This window comes from Nicotiana attenuata, chromosome 11 (assembly GCF_001879085.1).
Source record: "Nicotiana attenuata strain UT chromosome 11, NIATTr2, whole genome shotgun sequence".
Lineage (NCBI taxonomy): Eukaryota > Viridiplantae > Streptophyta > Magnoliopsida > Solanales > Solanaceae > Nicotiana > Nicotiana attenuata.
In genome coordinates, this window is record NC_031999.1 from 20684791 (window position 1) to 20710737 (window position 25947).

The 25947-nt window shown below is 34.6% G+C and overlaps 1 protein-coding gene and 1 long non-coding RNA gene across 2 annotated transcripts; one reads left to right on the top strand and one right to left on the bottom strand.

Annotated features, from left to right (window-relative positions):
* Positions 3437–9798, bottom strand: LOC109234220 (katanin p60 ATPase-containing subunit A-like 1). Its single transcript, XM_019400109.1, is given in 9 exon segments — positions 3437–3962; positions 5187–5274; positions 5384–5459; positions 5462–5535; positions 6386–6630; positions 7353–7544; positions 7922–8050; positions 8178–8717; positions 9227–9798. Coding segments are annotated over 9 exon segments (1959 nt in total). The 5' UTR covers positions 9560–9798; the 3' UTR covers positions 3437–3680.
* LOC109234997 lies at positions 20028–20713 on the top strand. Its single transcript, XR_002069288.1, has 2 exons — positions 20028–20100; positions 20525–20713. It is a non-coding gene; the product is annotated as an uncharacterized LOC109234997 (long non-coding RNA).

Genomic DNA, 25947 nt, shown 5'->3' on the forward strand with positions numbered 1-25947 from the left:
GCTCCGATGAATTTACACTCTATCCCAATAACCACACGGGCATCGACCCAGGAAGAATCAAATTTAGGTTTATTGATAATCCATGAGCAAAGATGTGGATCATCTGATGTTGAAATAGGTCATCCTGACTATCCCGATCTTTTATCTGTTCAGTACCCACATCATAGTGAACCTCTCCCTGTAACCGAGATGAGGTAAATACGTCCCATCCAGGGGGGAGGGGGGAGATGGGGATCGGGTCTGTTCTAAAACCTTTCTAGTTTAAATTGTCCTTTACTTTTAGAAAAAGGTTCATTTTCATCTTTTAGATATACACATATACTGATATCATCGCTTATGTTTGCCAAAATTGGGGGGAAGTGTACGGTTAGCCACTAATAACACATGTATTTACTTTTAAGCCACTGTTTAAAATATCTTTAGTCTTTAGCCACTACTTTAATTAACTTTACCTGCCCGGACGAAAACACCCTTCTGCTCATAAAGTTCATGACCAAGTGTCCTTAACTTTTGAACTTGCAACTCTAAGTTCAGGACTTCAGGACTACATGTCCTTAACTTTTGAACTTGCAACTCTAAGTTCAGGACTTCAGGACTACATGTCCTTAACTTTTGAACTTGGAACTCGAAGTTCAGGACCACCTGTCCTTAATTTTTGTGCTTGTAACTCTAAGTTAAGGACTACTTGTCCTTAACTTTTGAACTTGTAAGTCTAAGTTCAGGACCTATTGTCCTTAACTTTCGAGCTTGTTAGTCTAAGTTCAGGACCAAGTGTCCTTAACTTTTGATCTTGTTAGTCTAAGTTCAGGACCTATTGTCCTTAACTTTTGGGCTTCTTAGCCTAAGTTCAGGTGCTATTATCCTTAACTTTTGAGCTTGTTAGTCTAAGTTCAGGACTTCGGGATCTATTGTCCTTAACTTTTGAACTTGTAACTGTAAGTTCAGGACCTATTGTCCTTAACTTTTGAGCTTGTTAGTCTAAGTTCATGACCAAGTGTCCTTAACTTTTGAACTTGTAATTCTAAGTTCAGGACATGTGTCGCCGTCTGTGAGACTAGTTCATGATGAATTTAAGTCGGCCATAGCAGAAGTCAATGAGCTCGGACTAGAGAATTCAAGATTAAGAACGTTACTTGAACAAATACAGAAGGATTACAATTCCCTTCAAACTCGCTTCTTTAATATTTCTTAACCAGAGTTCAATAAAAGTTCCAGCCCAACTTGTACAACTGAAAACATTATTGCAGAAGAATTTGAACTAGTCTCTCTTCGACTTGGGAGAAGTCCTTGTCGTAATGATCAGTACAAAAAAAGGTAACACAGTCTTTTTATATTAATTTTAATAAACTTAGTGGCTGTTATTGTTAAGCATTGAAAATACTGGATAAAAAGTAAATACCACTTTAACGGATGACACTAATGAGCCCATCATTAACGATATATATATATATATATAGCCTCATAGAAATGAGACTAAATGATGTATCGATATAGAAATTAACCCTTTTCTCTTTATTAGGAATAGGAAGATGACCAAAGAGACGATAAGGGAGACCGAAGACTCAAAGAATAAAGTTGTCAAAAATATTACTCCACTTCATTAGGAGCATAAATTAATATATTTGGAGTAATCAATACATCATATTTGTTCTAGTCTCTTTCATTACTTTGCTTTTGCAAAACAAGAAGCATAAAAGATACATATAGTCTCTCTAGCTAATTGCAATATCTTGTTGAACATTCTTCCAAGCAGTTTCCCATCAGCTTCGAATCTACAAATAATTTGTCAAAATATATGTCAGGAATTACGTTATATAAACTTCATGACATGTCAGCAAACATAGAGAATTGTTGAAATAAAGAAAGTTAAGGAAAGAATTATACCTTCTCTAAACTTGGAGCAACGTTCAATTGAACAAGTAAAATTACAGTTCAATACTTGAGGAGTAACGGAAAGTTGGCATTGTTTCAGGCAATCGTCAAGGCAATGGGGAGTACTACTTAAGGCACATGCAAGTATACATTTTGCTTTGCAAGATATTCCATCGTCGCCAACAGCTTCATTATTTGTGGTTTCAGCATTTGCTAAAATAGACACAATAAGGAAAATTGCCCCTAAAACTTTGTTGAAATTCATGATTTGTAATATGATGCACTTTCTCTCCTTGATTGAATTTTTTTTTTTTTTTACTTTGTAACTTGGATGTTTGATGAAAGCAAAGTAGTGCTATTTATAGTAAGAACTCTATGTCAAATTTAAGACAAATTACACTATAATCTGATCCAAAGAATGAGATTACACCCAAATAAATTATTGGATCAGGCTTTTCATGTTTTGGAAGATGTGTACAGGCTGTACACAACTTGAAAAACATGAAAGGCCTGACCCAATAATTTATTTTGGTGTAATCTAATTTTTATGATAAGATTATAGTGTAATTTGTCTTAAATTTAACAAAGAGCTCTTACTATAAATAGCAGTACTTTACTTTCATCAAACATCCAAGGTACAAAGTAAAAAAAAAAAAATCAATCGAGGAGAGGAAGTGCATCATATTACAAATCATGAATTTTATAAAAGTTCTAGTGGCAGTTTTCCTTATTGTGTCTATTTTAGCAAATGCTGAAACCACAAATAATGAAGCTGTTGGCGACGATGGAATATCTTGCAAAGCAAAATGTATACTTGCATGTGCCTTAAGTAGCACTCCCCATTGCCTTGACGATTGCCTGAAACAATGCCAACTTTCCGTTACTCCTCAAGTATTGAACTGTAATTTTACTTGTTCAATTGAACGTTGCTCCAAGTTTAGAGAAGGTATAATTCTTTCCTTAACTTTCTTTATTTCAACAATTCGCTATGTTTGCTGACATGTCATGAAGTTTATATAATGTAATCTGTGACATATTTTAACAAATTTGTAGATTCGAAACTGATGGGAAGCTGCTTGGAAGAATGTTCAACAAGATATTGCAATTAGCTAGAGAGACTATATGAATCTTTTATGCTTCTTGTTATGCAAAAGCAAAGTAATGAAAGAGACTAGAACAAATATGCTATGTTAATTAATTACTCCAAATGTATTGATTTATGCTCCTAATGAAGCGGAGAAAATTATTTTTTACAACTCTATCTTTTGGATCTTCGGTCTTCGTTATCGTCTCTTTGGTCATCTCCCTATTCCTAATAAAGAGAAAAGGGTTAATTTCTATATCTATGCATCATTTAATCTCATTTCCATGAGGCTAGATATCTTGCTGATTCGAAATATCTGAGCTTCTATCGTTTATTTAAGTCCAAAATTATTTATTATTTTTATTTTACAAAATTGAACAACTCTCCTTTGATTAATTTAATTGAACAAAAGGTTGTTCATGGTAAGACACTTTCAATGGGGTGATCCCTTTTTGCTTCTTAAATCTGAATCACATCAAGTAGATTGTAAAATATCGCGGTGTTATAAACCATGCCGATGGTGAGCCTTTTCGCAGTTTCATATACATACAGACAATCGACAATGTCAAAATAGGTAGAGCACAAAACTGAAGGAATAACAACTGCGACATATGACCAATGACTCACTAATAATTGTATCTTTCTGGACACAAAAAAAAAAGCACTTCTAACTTGCATTTACTTGATTTTCTAAGCACTCCTAACTTGCCATTTACTTGATTTTCTACGTTGATCCAAATTCTGAAAACCATTTCTCATGTCGTTCAATGTCCCCTCTAGAAACTGTGGGTTGTATTTTAACTAGAGCTTCTAGTAAGTCATCCATCATAACTGGAATTTCCAAAATCTCGGCCTCGGACATGTTCTTAATCTCATCTGGGTTTTTCCCTGCGATCTTACGTCTCATCCCATTTAAAGAAGCATCTCTACAGATATTTGTTAGATCATCTCCACTGTAACCTTCTGTTCTTCGTGCCACTTGGTCAATATCCAGGTCAGGAGCTAACTGCCATTCATGATACATGATACAGATTATTAGTATCAACAATTTTTTCTGTTCAATCTCGAGGAGCAATAATAATCAAAGACAAATCTAGGGCCGGTTCTATGGTTCCACTAACACAGTTCTTTCGGCTCAAACGCCGCATCAACAACAACAGCAGCAGCCCAGTATAATTCCACTAGTGAGGTCTGGGGAGGGTTGGAGAGGGTAGAGTGTACGCAGACATTACCCCTACCTTCAAGAAGGCTGTTTCCGGTAGACCCTCGGCTCGGAAAAGATAAAAGAAGGACAACAACAAACATATCAATCGGAAAACCGGAGCAAAAATTAAAATTCAAAATTTGTTTACACATATAATGAGATCACACAAACTCTAAATCCTGGATGACGATTAGCTCAAGTAACAACGTAACAATAAATTTATGTTTAAAGTTCTTACAGATTTCCAGCACCACCCTTGTCGTTCTAGTAATTTAAAAATTCTATTGAGATGCAACCAAAAGGTCTCTTATTATTAGCTTCTTCTTCTTTTTCTTTTTTTCTTTTATATATCCTAATATCGTAATCATTGCTAATACTATTAATAATCACTGAATATAATCGGCAATAACATAATGTAGTTTGCTTAAAGCTACTGGAAGTGGAGACAGATTCCATGGAGGTGTTAAACCTACTTGAAAATGATTCTCCCTTGTATAACCTACTTTGATTCTTGCAGGTGGTTAATGATCCAGCTGGAGAGCCCTATCATCAGGCATAGCTTCGGGGAAGCAAACTATGTGGCACACCTTCTAGCTAAAGATAGTACCAAGCTGGCCAATATTAACCAACAAATCAATCTTCATGTTCCTACTCATTTTGTTGAATTCACTATGCTACCAGCCAAAGAAGGAACAATGTCTGTTAGGACCACACCATAAAATATGTGTAAACTTTTGGCTAGTTTCGGAACCTTTGTGCTCTATCTACATAGCACTACAAGCATGGATCTGATCCCCATGAGACATCCATGAGTGAACCTTGTAATTATTATGGTATGTATATTCTCTTTGTAAGTTGAAAATTTTCAGTGTGATCATACTCATTCCTTTCAAGACAATGAAGCACAGTACCTCCAAATTAAGTAGAGATATATGATGATAATATAGCAGATGAACTTCTTTCAAGACAATGAAGCACAGTACCTCCAAATTAAGAAACTAGCCGACACCAATAATGAGAGCTTACCGTGATTAATTTCAAGTTTATCTTTATAAGCTCCTTACGGCTCTTAAAATCAGGAAGCTGGATGTAAATCCGCTTTTCTAGCCGCCTCCTACAGTAGTACAGTGAATCACCAATTAGCCAAGATCCAGATACGAAACAGAAAACAAATCAGACTAAAAAAGCTAATATTGACTAGGAAGTTAAGGAGTAAAGTTAACCTTAGTGCCTCATCAAGACCCCAGGGGAAATTTGTTGCTGCCAAAACTGTGACCGGTTTGCCTGTTGTATTATTAGTGAGTTGTTCAACCCATCGATCTGAACTAGAAGTTCAGACTTCACCCTTCGGGATACTTCATTCTCTCCAGGAGCCCTGAGAAACAGGTCCAGAGTTCATGAAGTTTTACCACTAGAAGTAAAACTAAAAAATAATAAGTTTAACACACTTAAGAACATTTTATGCTCAAATTAATGTTGATTGTTGAGCACATGCATAAATGTTATTGCAGGATGTGTGCAAATGCACGAGGTAGGTGAAAGAAAGAGGAGCAGGACCAAATATTTAGGATGCAATAATGTTACAAAAATTGTTCACAATCAAGTTACTTAAAATACAGATATAAATCTTTATGATAACACATTAATCGGTGACCTGATAAAGATAATATAACAATCTATGATCTAGCAAATATCAGTTTAAAGTCACCGGTACTGCTCAGACGCATTATTTGGTAGCTTGATAAAAATCTCTATGGTTGAAAAACAGACTTGCCAGTATGTATGGATGGGACTATCAGTTCAGACAAGACTAAGCTGCTCAAGTGAAACTACAGTATGATCCAGTTTCCGATAAAACATACAGCCTCTAATTTCCTTCTACTAGGTATTCTATTAAGGTTTCAAATTGTTTTAACCTTCTCTGCTCTCTGCAGCTCCTATGCAAGGCTTTGGATTAGTTGAGGCCCTTCACTTATTTACTCAGAAAAAAGCAAGAACGAACTGGTCATCAAACTAATATACGGTCCATCACCAATCAGGTGTCTATTGGATGATTAAAGTCTAGTTACTATGACGTGTAGACCCGTAACATATAATCTATGCCCAGTAGTCAAATTTATCACATATGGTGATGAAAATAAACCTTACACAACAGCAAGACAATGAGAGAAATCCTCAGCTATCACATGCATATGAAATCATTTTAGAAAGAACAGATTGCTTACCCTCTGGCACTGCAAAGAGAATCAATCTCATCAATAAAAATCGTACTTGGAGCACGAGCACGAGCAAGATCAAACAAGCACCGTACCCGTCGTTCACTCTCCCCGTACCATTTTGCCAACAACGAAGAGCAAGAAACATTCAGAAATGTTGTCCCACACTCTGTAGCAACAGCTTTGGCCAAGAGTGTTTTCCCTGTGCCAGGAGGACCAAACATAAGAACTCCTCTCCAAGGTCTCCTGATTCCCTGCAAGTAACATTGAATATGTGAACTATATAGAAGTTTCATAATATAAGTATTCATTATTTTTTTTATTAATGAGCCATGTAGTTACAACATGTGCATAGCTGCAAGTCAAAACATGTACATAGCAAGAAGTTGCGACTTTCGTTGGATCAGTTTGTATCCTCGTTATGTGATGACAAGGTATATGAGACAATTCAGTTTTCAATAGCAAAAACTATTACCAGCTTATTTTCTTAATTAACTTCAAGGACCGTTACCACATCTAATGAACAGTTTGTAACAAGGCAAAAGAAAAGGAAACATAAGTGTGTGTGGTAATGGCGGAAGTTATTTTGCTCCAAAGAAACACTTATTCCCAAAAACAGATGAAAATGCTTCACCATTTTTTCCTAGAAAATTTTTTCGGTATTTGGTTGGTCAATGAAAAATATTTTCTGTAAATATATCATTACAGATTAATAATAATGAAATTAACAAATTCGGAAGTATTTTGATGAAATTTTTTAAGAAGTAAGATTCAATAGTAACGTCTAAATGTTAGTTGGAGAAGATGAATATGAAGTTGAAAGTTAAGGTAGTTATAAAGAAAATGACATCATTCTCCCTTTTGTAACACCGGAAAAGGATGAAAAATATTTTCCTAAAATATGACTTCCGTCGTACCAAACACAGATGTATCATTATTTAGTAGTCTAAAAATCAGAATAAACTATCTGCAGTACCTGGAAGTATTCAGGCATCCACAGTGGGAGTACCACTGCTTCCTGTAGAAGCCTCTTTGCTTCATTTAGTCCCGCAACATCATCCCATCTCACCCCTGGATTAGATTCCAATATTTCTTTTTCAAGACTAGCAGCCAGTTGGGGATCAGGCCCGTTATACTCTCCTTTTGGCTTAACGCCAGCTACAGCATTCTGATAGTTGTAAAGAAGGACGCTGTGAATATTATAAAGAACTTAAAGTTTCAGCTCAGTACAAATAGAGTAAAGCAGTTTTTGCACAGTGTCGCTACACCAACTGCTCTAAAAATTATGTGTTAGTTTCACGCATGGTTACTGAATTTTATAGAGCAGTAAAGTCTACCGCTTTTATATTAAATTTCATCTATAATCAATTTGGCCTTGCAGAGCGAAGATTAAACATTATTTAAGATTGGAGTTTAGTAAAATACTTTGTGATTTGAGCCTAGATGGTGCCTAAAAAGCAAAATTATCAAAATGTTCTCCAATAATATTAAAGGCAGATGAGGTATTTGTACCACTTGTTGCACTGTATTTCTATAATTGTTCACCTGCCCAGGCAGCTGAGGTGTTTGTACCCCTTGTTGCACTGTGTTTCTGCAATTATTCAGTGTTGGTACCGCTTGTTGCAGTGTGTTTCTGTAATTATTCACCTGCCCAGCAAAACTGTAGTTTCCCCCCTATAAAAATTTCATTGAAAAACACAAGCTTTGTAACCTAATAAAAGAAAGAAGTTGGAAAAAGGAAAAGAAAATAATATAACAATCCCAGCGACTACTTAAGATTGAAGCTTCATGAAATACTTGCCTGAACTTGGTTAGATAATTGTGACACTAACCGAACTTGGTTAGATATTTGTGCCGTTGCCTGAACTTGGTTAGACACTGGTGGCGTCGCCTGAACTCGATTAGACACTTGTGCCGTTGCCTGAACTAGATTAGACACTTTTGTTGTTGACTGAACTGGGTTCGATATTTGTGGCGTTGCCTGAATTTGGTTAGATAATGGTTTCATTAACAGAACTTGGGCAGCCTGAAGTAGAGATAATCGGGTCTCTGCCAGAACTTGGTTAGACATTTGTGTCATTGCCTGAACTTGCTTAGATATTTGTGCCGTTGCCTGAACTTGATTAGACACTTGCGGCGTCGCCTGAACTTGGTTAGACACTTGTGCCGTTGCCTGAACTTGATTAGACACTTGTGTCGTTGCCTGAACTTGGTTCGATATTTGTGGCATCGCCTGAACCTGGTTAGACATTTGTGGCGTTGCCTGAACTTGGTTAGATATTTGTGTCGTATTCTTCTTCTCTATTTGTTTTGTGGGTGAGAGACTGACACTCCTTGAAAACTAACACACACAAATTAAAGCAAACATTACAGTATTAATTTGGGAATGCAAGTAGTAAAGCCTTTATTAAAACCCTAGCTAGAGCCTCAAATCCATATATTCTACTGGTATCGAGTTGCTTACCTGTGACTAGTGGTGGCAAAACGGACTGAAAAAAATAGTTATTCACCCATATTATCGACTAAAAAATGGGTTGGATAATGAACTTTTTTAAAAACGGTCACTTAGAAAATGAATAACTAATGAGTTTAACTTTTATATTTGTAAAAACTTGGGGTTCCTCAAGACTGGGAAACAAGAAACTCTCCAAAAGTGATCATAAAGCCATGGATATTACCGCCGGTTAATACATTTTCTATCCGTATTATATATGGGTTGGGTAAGATAATTTGTTTGTTTTTGCACTATCCATTTTCTAACCCGTCCCATATCCGACCCTACCAGTTTGCCACTCCTACATGTGACATAAGGGTTGTGGAAAAAAACCAAAAAAATTAAAGAATTATTACCTGCTGAATTGCAGAATTGGGTTGAAATTGGAGGCCGAGAGAGTTGAAGTCATGATCAACATTACGAAAACCTTGAGCATAAATGCGGGTGAAGCCAATATAGTTTAGGCTAACATTACCAGCTCGGACAGCGTAGTAATTGGGGGTGAGGTAGCTTGAAAGTTTGAACTGAATGCTCTGCACATTGTTATTCAATTCGGGTTCTAAAGCCTTGACCCATTCCACCACCTCCGTCATGTCGAGATGGCCATCTTTGTTCACGTCGAATTTGTCGAAGATTTTCTTCATCTTCTCATCTCTGCTACAATTAGAATCAGGAGCCACCGCCACCATCTTCTTCTTCAATTAACACTACTGCTTATTTACTAGATGATCAAGAACAAGACTTTCCACTTAAGGAACAAGATACAGAGGCGGTTTAGATTTTGGGTTCTGGATTTTATAAAAGCTATGCAGTGAATTTCTTAATATATATTCTACTAAATCCATAGCTAGAACTCTAACTCCACTTGATGACTCGGTTGTCCCCTCAAAATATAGGTGCATTGGTTTTAGAAAATTTTTTGCTAAAGTCTTGCTGAAATGGGCTTTTTCGTGTTTTTTTTTTTTTTTGGTTAACTTAAAATGTATATATATAGAATAGGAGAGTCAAACTCATGTTATTGTGACAAGTGTAAAAACAGAAAATGAACATGTGGCCAATTTTAGGACAAACCTTCAACTAATTTGGAGGTTTAAAAATAGTTTAAAAATTTGCCCTCCAATAGTTTAAAAATAGTTTAAAAACCTCCAACGCAAAAGGAGGCCATGTTTAAAGAAACTGTTTTTTTCCTTTTTAAAAGAAGTACACTACGCTTGAAATTTCCAATTTAGTTTACAATCCCACGTTTGTTGGGATAGTTTAAAAATAATTTAAAAACCTCCAACGCAAAAGGAGGCCATGTTTAAAGAAACTGTTTTTTTCTTTTTTAAAAGAAGTACACTACGCTTGAAACTTTCAATTTAGTTTACAATCCCATGTTTGTTGGGATATTTTTTTTAATTCGTTAAACCTAAAAAACTGCTCTCTTTTTTTACGTTTTTTGTGTTTTTTTTTTAATTTGTTTAAAGAAGTTCACAAAGTTTAAAACTTTCAATTTAGTTTACATCTACATAGAGTCCCACGTTTGTTGGGATATTTCTTAAAACAAAAGAAGTTACATATTTTAAACCCACTTTTCCTAAATTTTCTCTACAAAACCTAATCTAAAGATAATGGACAGTTGCTCAACCACGCATAACTCATGAAACATACGCACATGAAACTCACAAAAACAAACTGCCGCCCAACTTCTATTTCTCCGATTGATAGTGTTCTTAAATTCAAATCTTCCACTGCTATAAAATATTCAAGAAACCATAAAATTTCTGCAAAAATTGAATTAAGGCTATAAAAATTTCAAGAATGCAATATTATGGAAGAAGCAGATTGTTACAATTTAGACACTACTTTCTCGATTGAATAGGTTCTATAAGATAAAAAGGTATTAAAAATTTGTTATTATCGATAATTTGTTTTGGTAACTCTGTCTTTTAATTTGCATGTCTGTATTGATGGGATAATCAGTACCAAAACTCAATTGAAGAATTTGTGCACCAAACATATGTATGCTCAAATATGTTTCCCAGTGATATACTACAGCATATATCACGTTTGTTTCTACGTTTTTTTATTTTCAAATCTGAATTTTTTTATTTGCTCTTCGTATATTTTTTTAATTTCTATATGCATATTCATGGGGTAATCAATAGCAAAAACATGTAGTTACGTTGCAGATTTTTGTTAATTCTATTATTTTAAGTCTTTTTCGAACTCAATAATTTTTTTATATTTATTAGGATCCCGACTTCAATACTATTCAAGGCGTAGATGAAGAGAAGGAATGCGAGGTAAGTACATGCTCACTTTTAATTTGTCCTTTAAGATGACACTTATTTTACTTATATATGTGGATAGATATATTTGACAATAAAATTTTAGATCTGGTCAAACCCGGATTCTTCGAAGGATACACTAAAGAACTTGATTACAATTCAAGGGTTTATATTCAGTAGTAAATAGGCATATATAATGTATTAAAACTTAATAAACTGCATTAATATTTGTATCACAAGATTGTTTTTTGTGATAAATTGTTGTTATTTTTGTAAGAAGGATGAGTTAGATTCAGGGTGAAATAAGTTGCAGTCTATTGGAACATATGGACTTTGTTTTTGCAGTCCATAGTTTAGTATTTTTAATTTATGATATTTGAATCATACGAATTTATTTTTGTAGATGATCTGTTACGTACCAAAGATCAAGAACACCATCTTCTGTACTTGAAAGAAATTATACGCTTCTTTCTTTTGTTTCTAGATAAGAGCATTTATAATAAAAAATTAGCAACATAAGGTTAGATGTTCTTCTGTAAAAGAATTTCTTAATTAATTTTTGATATTCTTCTATCATCATATTTACTTTTATAATTTAATTTGAAAATATTGTCCAGTATGCTTAATACTATGATATTTAATTTTTGGCTGCAGGAAAAACAAACTTACAACCAAAAGGTATCCTTGGTAAGTTGGTAGGCTATATAGATTGTTCCTTTTAGATTATTAGGTGAGGTACATATGCTATTTACATACAAATAATTTCAAATGTAGAAGTCTCTCCATTCAAAGTTTATTTTTCTTCTTGATATTATTTAAAATATACATATATGGAGGAATCTCTTTGTAGTAGCAAAATGGATTGTGTTCTTTTGAAGGAAACATACAAGGAAATTTGCATAAATTCAATGTATTTTTCGAGTTATTTGGATGTATTAATGTTGTACAAAATAGTTTATCAGAAATAGTCTCTCTATCCTACAAAGGTAGGGGTAAGATTTGCGTATATCTTACTCTCACCAAACTCTATTTGTTGATTACACTGGCAATATATTGTTGTTACTATTTTATTATTAGGGTGTTTAAGCTATTGGTTAATAGTAATACATTGTTACCTTCATAAAGTATTAGATTTGAGCGTTGTTATAGTTGGCTTTTGAATTACTATTGTCAGTTTTTAATTTGTGTGATTGGAGTTAGTTTTATTTATAATCAGATGATGGATAGCAGTGGTGAATTTATGATGCATTAGCTTGCAATAGACGTTTTTGAAATGCAGAAAATGCAAACATCAAGAAGGTTTCATTCTTCTTTAATATTTTTCTGCTATTCGTTGAACAAATTTAGTGGCGGCATTAACCATAATAGAATAGAAGTTCATACAGTATGTATGTGTCATTTCATGAGGCTCATCAACTACATTAAATTCAAAAAATTTATCTATTGAATAAGCTTATGGAGAAAAAAAATTTGTTATACTTACACCAAACAAAAGTCATATTATCAGTGCATGAATTGGTTGAAATATTCTTTTTGCCACAACTGATTAGCTTTCACTTTATGATTTCTTCATAGAGACGGTTACCAATTTTTTTAACATTAAGCATGTAACAATTCAATTCTGTATTTCACCGAGGGTTTGGTCAAAAGAACTAGAATTGTTATCTCATTATTGTAAAATTCAAAGTCTCAATTAGATCTTAAATATGGTATTCTTTAAATTATAGGTAACTAACTGAAAAATTAATCGTCAATAAATAGAAAAAATGCACAAAGAAGGAGATAGAAATAATGGCGATGTATTACTTTAATTTATAAAATAAGATGAATTAAATAACACAAATAAATATTATTGGTTATTGATAAATGATCGTGGAAATTTATAAGAACAATACAATTCAATATGTTCAAATAAATCCGATTACAATTTAATATTCTTTGATACAATTCGCGCATCGCGCCGGTGCGAATACTAGTTAAAGAGAATAATAAGGAACATCAATAAATTATCTCTAACACGGATAAAGAGAATAAAAGCAGATTTCACTGTCTGTACACATCTCGTTGCAGGCGTGCAACCCGATCCCATTTCTCAATGTTTTCGTGGTAGGCGTACCACCCGCTCCCATCTCATCAATATCTTGTGGTAGGCGTACCACCCGCTCCCATTTCATTAAATCAACAGTCCTTCCAAATGAAATTTACTCCAACAAACGCAAAAATTTATACGAATTCATAAGACAACAAGTACACAATAATTATGACTCACTGAAGAAAATAAGTAATGACAAGTAGCAATTAATTATGGACTTTAAGGAGCAAATAGGCAATTTAATATTTAGTATGCTAAATGTCAAGAAGCAATTAAATCACATAAACATGTGGCAATTATAGCCTAATTTCAATGCATAATGTTGCGTAAGGATACCTCGAGCCGATAATAACAAGTAACATAATAAAGAAAAATGCCAACATAAAGAAACTCATTAATAACGGAATAAGACAACTAATGCACTTGAACCGATAGCAACAAGAAAATCAATAAATAGAAGTAGAGGACAACGTAACTCAATTATCAGCAAAAAAAAACATCAGGAAAATCAAAGACAAGTGCACGGCATCACCCTTCGTGCTTTTACTCTCGTACTTACCAAAACAATCAAATAAAGTGCGCGGCATGTTCCTTCTTGCATTATTAATCAAAACATGGCACGGAATGTTCCTTCGTGCAATAATAATCAAAACATGGCACGGAATGTTCCTTCGTGCATTAATAATCAAAACATGGCACGGAATGCTCCTTCGTGCATTAATAATCAAAATATGGCACGGAATGTTCCTTCGTGCATTAATAATCAAAACATTGCACGGAATGTTCCTTCGTGCATTAATAATTAAAACATGGCACGGAATGTTCCTTCGTGCATTAACATATTCTCAACACGAATCGTGCACGGCATCAACCTTCGTGCTTTATCACTCTTCCTCACCCAAGCAACAATCACAACCAATGGGGCGAGGGGATAGACAAACAGTAATAGAAGTCACGGCAAGGGAAACACAAGTAAACAGCTAAATCCCGTCAAGGGAACAACAACAACTCTCACATCCCGGCAAGGGAGATAATCAATATACGAATACAGCCCGGCAAGGGAATAATCACATTTCTTTCTCTTTCTTTCATTTCTTACAAAATAATTACTTTATCATTCGAGCCAATGCTCCAGGAGTTCACAAATCATAATTCTTTCTCATACTCTTCACATTTTATAGAAACCATCAATCACACAAGGAAGAGTCACAACAAAATTAGAATAAGCACAAATAAGGACTCACGATCATACTAGACACCAGTATATAGATACTCGTCACCATGCCTATACACTGTACTCGACAATTAGCCATTAGCAAACAATACTCTAATCCTATTCCCTCAAGCCAAAGTTAGATCAAATACTTACCTCAACTTCCACGGCTAAATCAATCCACAACGACCGCTTTCCCTCTCGAATTCGGCTCCAACTCAATCAAATCTATGAAATAACGACTTTATAGTATCAATAATAGCTAAACAAATCATACCCAATGCCTAAATATAGATTCCCAACCTTTCTTCCAAAAATTCCAAAATCGACCCCGGGCCCGCTTGGTCAAAACACGAGGTTCGAACCAATTCCATATCACCCATTCCCCCACGAGCCCGAATATACAATTTGTTTTCAAATTCGACCCCAAAACGAGGTCTAAATCGAAGAAAATCGAAAAGCCCTAACTCTACCCATTTCCCCCAATTTCAACCCTAGATTACATGATTTAAGCCTAGGAATTTGATAAATGATGAAGGAAAATGAAGGAAACAAGTTAAACAATACTTACCCAAGAAGCTTTGGTGAAGAAGAGCTCTAGAAATCGCCTATGGGCTGTGGAGAAGATGAGTTCGTGTGTTTTTGGGTGAAAAATCCCGTCACTGTTCTGTTTTAAAACTTAAAAATCACAGGGCGAAATCGCCCTTCGCGTTCGCGGGAAGGGGATCGCGTTCGCGAAGGGTTATCAGAAAGGGCATCGCGAACGCGGACGGTAAGACACGAACGCGTAGAAGGAAAAAGGCTGGGGTCCTGGGATTGGTCTACGCGAACGCGTGGACCCTAACGCGAACGCGGGGAAGGAAACAGCAAAGCTTCGCGATCGCGGTGGTATGCACGCGAACGCGAAGAAGAAAGTGAAGCTGGGCCCTCATGGTCAAATAACCTTACGCGTTCGCGAGGGCCCGAACGCGAACGCGATGAAAGAAGGACACAAGGCTATGCGAACGCGATGGTAAGAGTGCGATCGCGAAGAAGGAAATCCCTGGGCAAAATATCAGATTTTTCTGCAACTTTTTACTAAGTTCAAAACACCCCGAACCACCTCCGAAACACTCCCGAACCCTCGGGGCTCCTAACCAAACACACACACTAACTCAACCACATCTTACGAACTTAACCGTGCGATCAAATCGCCAAAATAACATAAAAACGAGGAATCAAAGCTCAAAATCATCACTTTTTCATCAAACTTCATAAACTTTTATTTTTAGATATTTAGGTCCGAAACACGCCAAACGATGTCCGATTTCGACCAAATTTCACAGGAAGCGCTTAAACCACATATAAGACCTGTACCGGGCGCCGGAACCAAAATACGGGCTCGATACCAACGCTTTCTAATCCATTTCTATTTCAAATTTCCATATAAATTTCAGAAAAATAATTTCTTTTAAAAATTTATTTCTCGGGCTCGGGACCTCGGATTTCGATTCCGGGCATACGTCCGAGTCCCATATTNATAAATATTATTGGTTATTGATAAATGATCGTGGAAATTTATAGGAACAATACAATTTAATATGTTCAAATAAATCCGATTACAATTTAATATTCTTTGATACAATTCGCGCATCGCACGGGTGCGAATACTAGTTATTAATAAAAGGAATGATGTTTGCTATTTTCTCGAGTCGAGAGAAAATAATGAATGTTCAATTGTATAAATAATGAAAACCGAATGTTTAATGAAAAGGAAATAATGGAAGCTAATTTATAAACCTCTCATAACATAATATTGCATCAACTTCTTATATTTTAATATTGGTGAATTTATATTGTTTAGCAAATTATGTAATTGGATTAGTTAATCACTTCGTGAAGTTGCCCACGCTTCGTTCGATTGTGAAAAATATACTTATATTAGATTTACAGGAATATCAACAATTGCACATTTTAATAAAGCCTTTTAGTCTTCAAATTTAAATGGAGTTTTATCTATTTTATTATTAACATCTAGTTTTATAATATTTTTTGAAATTTTCATTAAGTAATTTTGTTTTTGTTTTTTGTTTTCTAAAGATACTAATGACTTCTTGATGGTACGGTTATTGATGTCATGATGATCAACAATGGTAACCTATGTTATTCTATTCTTAAAATTGCTCAATCTGGTGTCTCACAGCGAACTATACATACAACTCCTCACATATTCATAATTTCATATAAAGAAAAATTAAGAGAAATGATATAACTGAACAAATCAAATATGACAATTTTAGAAAAATGTTACGGTACATCAATATGAATAATATTGAAATAAAAAATGAAGAGCAACTAAATATGAGTTGTGTTATAAATCCTGCATCCACTTGCAACGATGCATATCTTCAGGTTTTGAATTGGTTTTGTATTCATAACAGGCTTTAAATTGGTTTTGTGTTCATAACAGGTTTTGAATTGATTTTGTATTCATAACAGATTTAGGATTGATTTGTAACAATGAAATACAACAACATATCCAGTATTATCTCACACTGTGGGGTCTGGGAAGGGTAGTGTGTACGCAGACCTTACCCCTAAGGATAGAGAGGTTGTTTCCAATAGACCCTCGGCTCAGAAAAGCATAAGCACCACATTAATGAGACAAGAAGGGGCAGTACCAAAAAGCTATATAAAAGTAGAATAAGAACAACAAGACAATAAGGTGATCAACAATGAAAGAAAACAATGGTTAGTCATAAAAATCTACTACCAACAGAAAGCGAGACTGCGCGCCAATACTACTGTTATGAACACTCTAGACTACCTACTCTACTACCCTACTCCTCGACCTCCATATCAAGGGTCATGTCCTCGCTCAACTGAAGCTGCGTCATATCTTGCCTAATCACCTCTCCCCACCTCTTCTTTGGCCTACCTCTACCTCTCCGTAGGCTCTCTAATGTCAACCTCTCACGCCTCCTCACTGGGGCGTCTGTGCTCCTCCTCACATGACCAAACCACCTAAGCCACGCTTCCCGCATCTTGTCCTCAATAGGGGTCACACCCACCTTGTAACAATAAAATATTTCTATAAATAGGTTCATTGATGAACCTATTAAAGACATTTTGAAACGAAGAAAGAAACTTTCTTTTATAATATTATCATTCTCTTCTATTATTAGTCCTAGTTAATTACATAGTTCTTATTATAATGCTTTTATTTCATAACACGTTATCGGCATGAAGCTAAGCTCTAACCAAATTCATTATCTCTAAGTTGTGTTTATTCTGTTAGAAAATATAACAGAATATAGGGACGAAATAATTAGGCTTTGATAGTGTAGTCACTGTCCTTAAGGAATTTAAGCCTCCCAATTTCGTTGCTGGAAGATAGCAGAAAAGAAGAAGATACTTTGTTGCTTTTCTGATAATTTTTGTTTTGGAGAAGAAAAGGGTATTTATAAACCCTTTAGGTGTCTGTTAGGACTAACAGACTCAACCTTTGCCAATAGGCACCTTTTAATACCAAAAGTCACCTCTTTTCAAACCCTTTAGGTGTCTGTTAGGACTAACATACTCAACCTTTGCCAATAGGCACCTTTTAAAACAAAAGTCACCTCTTTTTAAAATTAAAACGTTTTAATATTTAAAATGTTTTTTTATTAATTAATAAAACTAATAGATGACTAAAAGAAATAAATTTCGGGCTATTTAATTGGCCCAAAGCACCAAGTGCCCAAGTGCCCAAGTGCCCAATCTTGACTATTAATATAGCCAAATTCTAGTCCCCTCCAAAACATCTTTAAATTATTCAAATCATGTAAGACAAAGAAGTGTTTTTAAACACTTCTTCCTTTCTTTCTTTGTCCAATGAGGGACAAAGCAACCTCTTCTCAAATACTCCCATCAAAACACTAACTAATATAATAATCCCCCACTTAGTTAGTGGTTGATGTTGTTTATAAGATTCATGCGTATAAACCACAATTGATGGTTAGATTAAGTTCTATTAAACCACAATTCCTATTTGACAAGACGGAAAAGCTTTATACACATAAATCGTACCAACTTCACAATTTGTTCACAGTGAGTTTTAGCACCCAATTATGGCCTTGTGCTACTTCCTGAATTCATAAACACTTATCAAGTTTTGTATCCCAAACTTTGATTGAAGCGGCACCACTTCTTGTGTTTACATAGGTTAAGATTTAACCAAATCCTTAACACGGACTTCTTTAGTTCCTAAATCGAACTCTGCTTCTTCACTAAGAGTATTTTTTATACTCATCCTCCTTTTCTAGGTACTAATTTCCAGTACCTGCTATTTGTCACAACTATAACTTGTTATTACCTTTTAAACCTTTAATATTGTTGGACAATAAGAAAGGTAAGGTTCCCTTTACTAGTGACAAATTTAAATTACCTCAGACCCATAGCACTTGTTGTGCTTATTATCATATCCCTCGCGAGTCCTTTAGTGAATGGGTCAGCAAGGTTGTCTTTAGACTTGATGTACACAACAGTAATAATTCTATCCGAAATTAATTGTCTTATGTACTCATGTCTTAAAGCAATATGTCTAGATTTTCCATTGTATATTTTGCTAAATGCCTTAGACATAGTTGCTTCACTATCACAGTGCAAGAGAACAGCTAGCATTGGTTGTGGCCACAACTTTATATCTAACAACAGATCTCTCAGCCATTCTGCTTCTCTTCCTGCAGCTGCTAAAGCAATAAACTCAGATTCCATTGTGGAATGAGTAATACACGTCTGTTTCTTAGAAGCCCATGAAATTGCTCCTCCACCTAAAGTGAATATCCACCCAGACGTTGACTTGTTATCACCAACACTAGTTATCCAACTAGCATCACAATATCCTTCTAACACTGAAGGAAATCTGTTATAATACAAGGCAAAAGTTTTTGTCCTTTTTAGATAACCAAGTACCCTCACTATATCTTTCCAGTGATCACCACTTGGATTGTGAGTATATCTTGACAATTTACAAACTGCAAAGGCAATATCTGGCCTAGTACAGTGCATAGCATACATTAAACTACCAATTGCACTGGCATAGTCTAATTGACTAACAGATCTTCCGGGGTTCTCAACCATCTTGCTAGAAGCATCAAATGGAGTATTAAATTCTTTAATACCCAAATGATTAAATTTGGAAAGAACCTTGTCAATATAGTGAGACTGACATAAGGCAAAACCCCCACTATGTCTTTTAACTTTAACACCTAAGATAGTATCAACTTCTCCCAAATCTTTCATTTTAAATTGAGAAGTTAAATACTTCTTAGTTTCATTTATGCCTTGCATGTTAGTTCCTATGATTAGCATGTCATCAACATAAGGACATACTATCACTCCATAGTCCTTTGTGAATTTGGAATAAATTCATTTATCTGCTCCGTTATGTTTAAAACCATTTGATAATATAACACTATCAAATTTTTCATGCCATTGTTTTGGAGCTTGTTTTAATCCATACAAGGACTTAACTATTTACAAACTTTCTTCATATTTCCAGGAAGCACAAACCCTTCGGGTTGCTCCATATAAACTTCTTCATCAAGATCACTATTTAAGAATGCCGTCTTAACATCCATTTGATGGACATTTAGATTATATATTGATGCCAAAGCAAATAATACTCTTATTGAGGTAATCCTGGCCACAGGAGCATATGTGTCAAAATAATCTACTCCTGCCTTTTGTCTAAATCCCTTGGCTACTAGTCTAGCTTTAAATGTTTGTAGAGAACCATCAGTATTGTATTTTCTTCTAAAAGCCCATTTACACCCAATAGGTTTAGTATTAGAAGGTAAATCTGCCAATACCCATGTACCATTTGATAAAAGAGAATCCATTTCATCATTTACAGCTTCTTTCCAGAAAGAAGAATCCCGCGAAGCCATAGCCTCACTATAGGTTTTAGGATCCTCTTCTAAATTTAAAATAATGGGTATTTTATTTAATACTTCATCTCTACTTCCTTCTAGCAAAAAGACTAGTGCTTGAGAAGAAATAAAATCAAAACCTATATTTTTTTCTTTTCTAACTCTTTGACTTTTTCTTGGTTCTACAGGAGATTCAATTGCCTTTCTTTTATTGTTAGAAGAAGAACTAGGTTCTGCACAATTTTCTTGAGTTACTGCATTATCACCAATGCTTGTTGCATTACCATCTTGTTTAGTAATTTCTGTGTCCTCATGTGAATTATTAGAGTCACCAATGAACTTTGTTTCCAAGAACTCAACATCTTTAGATTCCACAATATACTTAGACTCAATGTCCAATAATCTGTATGCCTTTGAGTTCTCAGCATATCCTACAAATATGCTTTTAATTCCTCTAGGTCCTAACTTAGTCCTTTTAGGATCTGAAATTCTATAATAGGCTAAACGGCCCCATACCCTTAAGAAATTTAGGTTAGGCTTTCTTTCTTTCCATAATTCATATGGTGAAACCTTAAATTTCTTTGAAGGAACTCTATTATGCACAAAACAAGTCGTTAACAAAGCTTCCCCCCACAAATTCGTTGGTAACTTTGCATGTAAAAGCATGGCATTAACCATATCTACCAACGTTCTATTTTTTCTTTCAGCAAGACCATTTTGTTGTAGGGTATACGGTGCACTAACTTGGTAAATCAAACCATTTTCTTCACAAAATACAAAAAATTCATTGGAAAGATATTTGCCTCCTCGATCACTACGTAGGATTTTAATCTTCTTTTCCAATTGATTTTCAACTAATGCTTTGTAACTCTTAAACATATCAAATGCTTGATCTTTTGTTTTCATTAAGTAAACATGTGTATATCTAGAATGATCATCTATAAAAATAATAAAGTATCTATTTTCACCTCTAGTTAAATGACCATTCAATTCACATATATCGGAATGCACAAGTTCAAGTAGATTACTTGTTCTTTCATTCTTTGGAAAAGATTTCTTAGTCATCTTAGCTTGTATGCAAATTTCACATTTTTTATCATTATTCTCAACAGCAGGAATTAATTTATTTTTAGACATAAACTTAACATATCGAAATTAACATGTGAAAGTCTAGCATGCCATAAATTAATAGATGACTCAATCATATAAGCAGAAACTTCAACTTTATTAATACTTAATTTGAACATGCCCTCACAAGAGTAGCCTTGTCCTACAAATACACCATTCTTAGAGAAAATAATCTTTTCTACCTCTATAACAGTTTTGAGGCCTTTCTTACTTAATAAACTTGCAGAAATTAAATTCTTCCAAACATCAGGTACATGATGAACATTAATTAAAATCAACTTCTTTCCCAAAGTGAATTGTAGTTCAACTGTTCCTTTTCCAAAGACCTTGGCGGTGTCATGATTTCCCATTAAAACCTTTTCATCACTTGTTGCAACTTCATAATGTTTGAAGAAACTCTTGTCATTGCATACATGAACTGTAGCACCGGAATCATACCACCAATCTGCAGATTTCATAGTTTCTGTCATGTTGCATTCAGTTACCATACTCAGATTCAAGTTGGTAAAAGCAGAAATCATAGCAACAATATCTGAAGAAGAAGCTTGTTGTTGTTCAACATTATTTACCCTCTTCTGTCTAGCATTTTCTTCATTTTTCTGTCTCTTACGAAACCTGCAATCTCTCTTAAAATGACCCATTTTTCCGCAAGTATAACATGGACCTTTCTTAATGTTAGAAGAATTTTCCTTTGGAGCAGCCTCAAACTTTCTCTTCTTTCCAGCCTTGTTTTCAGATTTTCCTGAGTTGTTTGCCTTACTAGACTCAACATAATTCACCTTTGAACTAGTTTCCGCAGCATATTTATTTTCACGTTTTCGTGACTCTTCTTCAATCCGAATATGCTTTGTCAACTGGTCCACATTAAAGTCTTCGGAAGAATGTAATAATTTCTTCCTATAGTCATTCTAAGTGGCTGGTAATTTTGCAAGTATAGCAGCCACTTGAAGAGATTCAGAAACATCGATTTTAAAATCTTTGAGTCTAGATATCAAACCAGCAACTCATCAACCTGTTCCATGACAGATTTCTCATCTATCATTTGAAATTCAAAAAATTTCATTCCAAGGAATCTGTTCGTTCCTTGCTTCACAACAGTATATTTCTGTTCCAAGGCTTTCCAGATTTCTTGTGGTGATTTGTGAGGACGGAACAAATCATATAAACGATCAGAAAGTGAGTTTAAAATAAAACCTCTACAGCGCACCTCATCATCTTCACATTATTTGCGTGCCGCCTTAATTTTGTCAGAGTCTTCAGCAGTAGGTTCTGGCATTGCAGTAAGATCAGAACTCAACAGATATGCTATTCCCAACTCCGTGAGAAAGAACAGCAATTTGTCTTTCCAGCGGGTGAATTTGAGCCATCAAATCGATCCAGTTTGAACACTTCGAACATCTTGTTGAAACCAGAATCACTACCAGAAGCCTCCATTGCAGTGTTGTTAAATTCCTTAAGATTGTTAGAAAATATAACAGAATATAGGGACGAAATAATTAGGCTTTGATAGTGTAGTCACTGTCCTTAAGGAATTTAAGCCTCCCAATTTCGTTGCTGCAGGGATTATGGCAGAATTCCTCCAGGATTTTACAAAGCCTCTGAAACTCGAGCACCAGCAATTAACTCGAATTTCCACTTGAACAAATTTGGTGAATTGAAGATAGCAGAAAAGAAGAAGATACTTTGTTGCTTTTCTGATAATTTTTGTTTTGGAGAAGAAAAGGGTATTTATAAACCCTTTAGGTGTCTGTTAGGACTAACAGACTCAACCTTTGCCAATATGCACCTTTTAATAGCAAAAGTCACCTCTTTTCAAACCCTTTAGGTGTCTGTTAGGACTAAAAGACTCAACCTTTGCCAATAGGCACCTTCTAAAACAAAAGTCATCTCTTTTTAAAATTAAAACGTTTTTTTATTAATTAATAAAATTAATAGATGACTAAAAGAAATAAATTTCGGGCTATTTAACTGGCCCAAAGCACCAAGTGCCCAAGTGCCCAATCTTGACTATTAATAATATAGCCAAATTCTAGTTCCCTCCAAAACATCTTTAAATTATTCAAATCATGTAAGACAAAGAAGTGTTTTTAAACACTTCTTCCTTTCTTTCTTTTTCCAATGAGGGACAAAGCAACCTCTTCTCAAATACTCCCATCAAAATACTAACTAATATAATATATTCTCTTTCTCAGAACAAGGTATTTTTCTTTTAAGCTTATTCTGGTGCTACTGCTATGCGTAATAGAGTAAAATGATGATAATAGTTACATCTGCTACTGGATAATCCCTTCACCAATATTTGCTTGGTACCATTATACTATTTATCAGTTGAAAATAAATTAGTAACTAGACACATCCTTCAGGCTAATATACTTAATAAATGGTAACAATTATATGCAGGCCTGCATGTTTTCCATTTTCCCTTCACTAAGCATACGTCCAAACATTTCTTAATTGTTGTGAATATGATGGTCAAATTGATACTGGTATTAGTATGGGATTATTAGTTATAGCACAAATGGATCATTGTTTTGAAATTAATTTGCGAATTGCTTAGAACAATTAGAAAATCATTTTAACATTAGGGGATGAGAATAAGCAACTGAAAAAGGATACAGACTGGAATGCATTATCACTATCTTATTTAGATTCTCGCAAAAATTAATATGAACGGGAGGTTCAAAAGATAATCCATTTGCAAAGTATTACAAATCAACTGCCAGATGCATTTACCAATCTACCAAGGATTAGTAAATCTCATATTTCAGCTTCAAATGCTCCAATTCGAGTTGATGTCCTCGTAGGACAATCTGTTAAAGCAAATGAGTCTAAGTCACACTTAAAACATGGTAGATCAATTGGTTTAAAGATTAAAAAAAGTCCTCAAAAAAGAAAAGGGACAATTGATCAAGATGGTCATAATATGGAGGTAGTTGCTCAAGAAGAGCCCCGAGATATAACAATTGATAAAATCTCAGGAGAGGTTCAGGTACCTAAAAATGTTGAAAATGAAGAGATATTAATAAATTATGTCTCAACTAGAAAAAGATGGAATCGAAATGATATAGTTGTCAACAATGTTTTGTAATTGTTGAAATAATGCAATAAGATAAGGATCTTGAACCGAAATCTGTCGATGAATGTACACGAAGAAATGATTGGCCAAAATGAAAAGATGTTATCCAAGAAGAATTGACTTCACTTAGAAAAACGTGAAATTTTTAGATCTATAGCCCGAACACCTGAAGGTGTAAAGCCAGTGGGGTACAAATAATTTTTTGTGCGAAAAAAAATGAAAAAAATAAAGTTGTAAGATTCACGACTTGTGGCACAAAAAATTTCGTAACGACCTGGAATGATTATATAGAGACATATTCTTCTGTAGTGGATGCAACATTCAGGTATCTTATCAGTCTGGCAATTCATGTAAACTTGATATGCGTCTTATGGATGTTATCACGGCCTATTTATATGGTTCACTAAATAACAAAATTTTATGAAAATCCCTGAAAGATTCAAAGTGCCTGAAACATATAAAGATTCCCGAGAAACTTGTTCGATAAAGCTTCAAAAATCCTTATACGGATTGAAGCAATTAGGGCGCATGTGGTATAATCACCTTAGTCAATACCTATTGAAAGAAGGGTACAAGAATGAACCAATTTGGCCTTATGTCTTTATAAAAGGATCTGGATTTGATTGTCATAATAGTTGTGTATGTTGATGACTTGAATATCATTGGAACTCCTGAAGAGCTTCCAAAGACGGTAGAATGTTTGAAGAAAGAATGAAATAAAAGATTTTAAAAAGATAAAATCTTGTCTTGGCTTACAAATTGAGCATTTGAAAAATAAAATATTTGCCCATCAACCAATGTACACCAAAATTATTTTGAAGCGCTTTTGTATGGATAAAGCACCTCCATTGAGTACCCCGATGATTGTGAAGTCGCTTGACATAAATAAAGATCCATTTCGTACTCATAAAAATAATGAAGAACTTCTAGGTGCTGAAATACCATATCTTAGTGCAATTGGGGCAATACTGTACCTTGCTAATAATTCTAGATCAGATATAACTTTCTGTAAGCTTGTTAGCAAGATTTAGTTCTTCTTTAATACAAAGACATTGGAATAGTATTAAGCATCTATTCAGATATATCCGAGGGACCATTGATATGTGATTATTTTATTCAAATGAATTCAGTTTACAACTGATTGGTTATGCAAATGCAGGATATTTGTTTGACCCACATAAAGGACGGTCTCAAACAGGATATTTATTCACATATGGAGGTACTGTCATATCATGGAGTTCAACAAAATAAATTATGATTGCTACTTCTTTAAATCATGCGGAGATAATAGTCATTCATGAAGCGAGTCGAGAATGTGTTTGGTTGAGATCAATAAATCAACATATCCAAGAGATATATGGTCTTTCATTGGGAAAGGATATTCCAATAACGTTGTATGAAGACAAT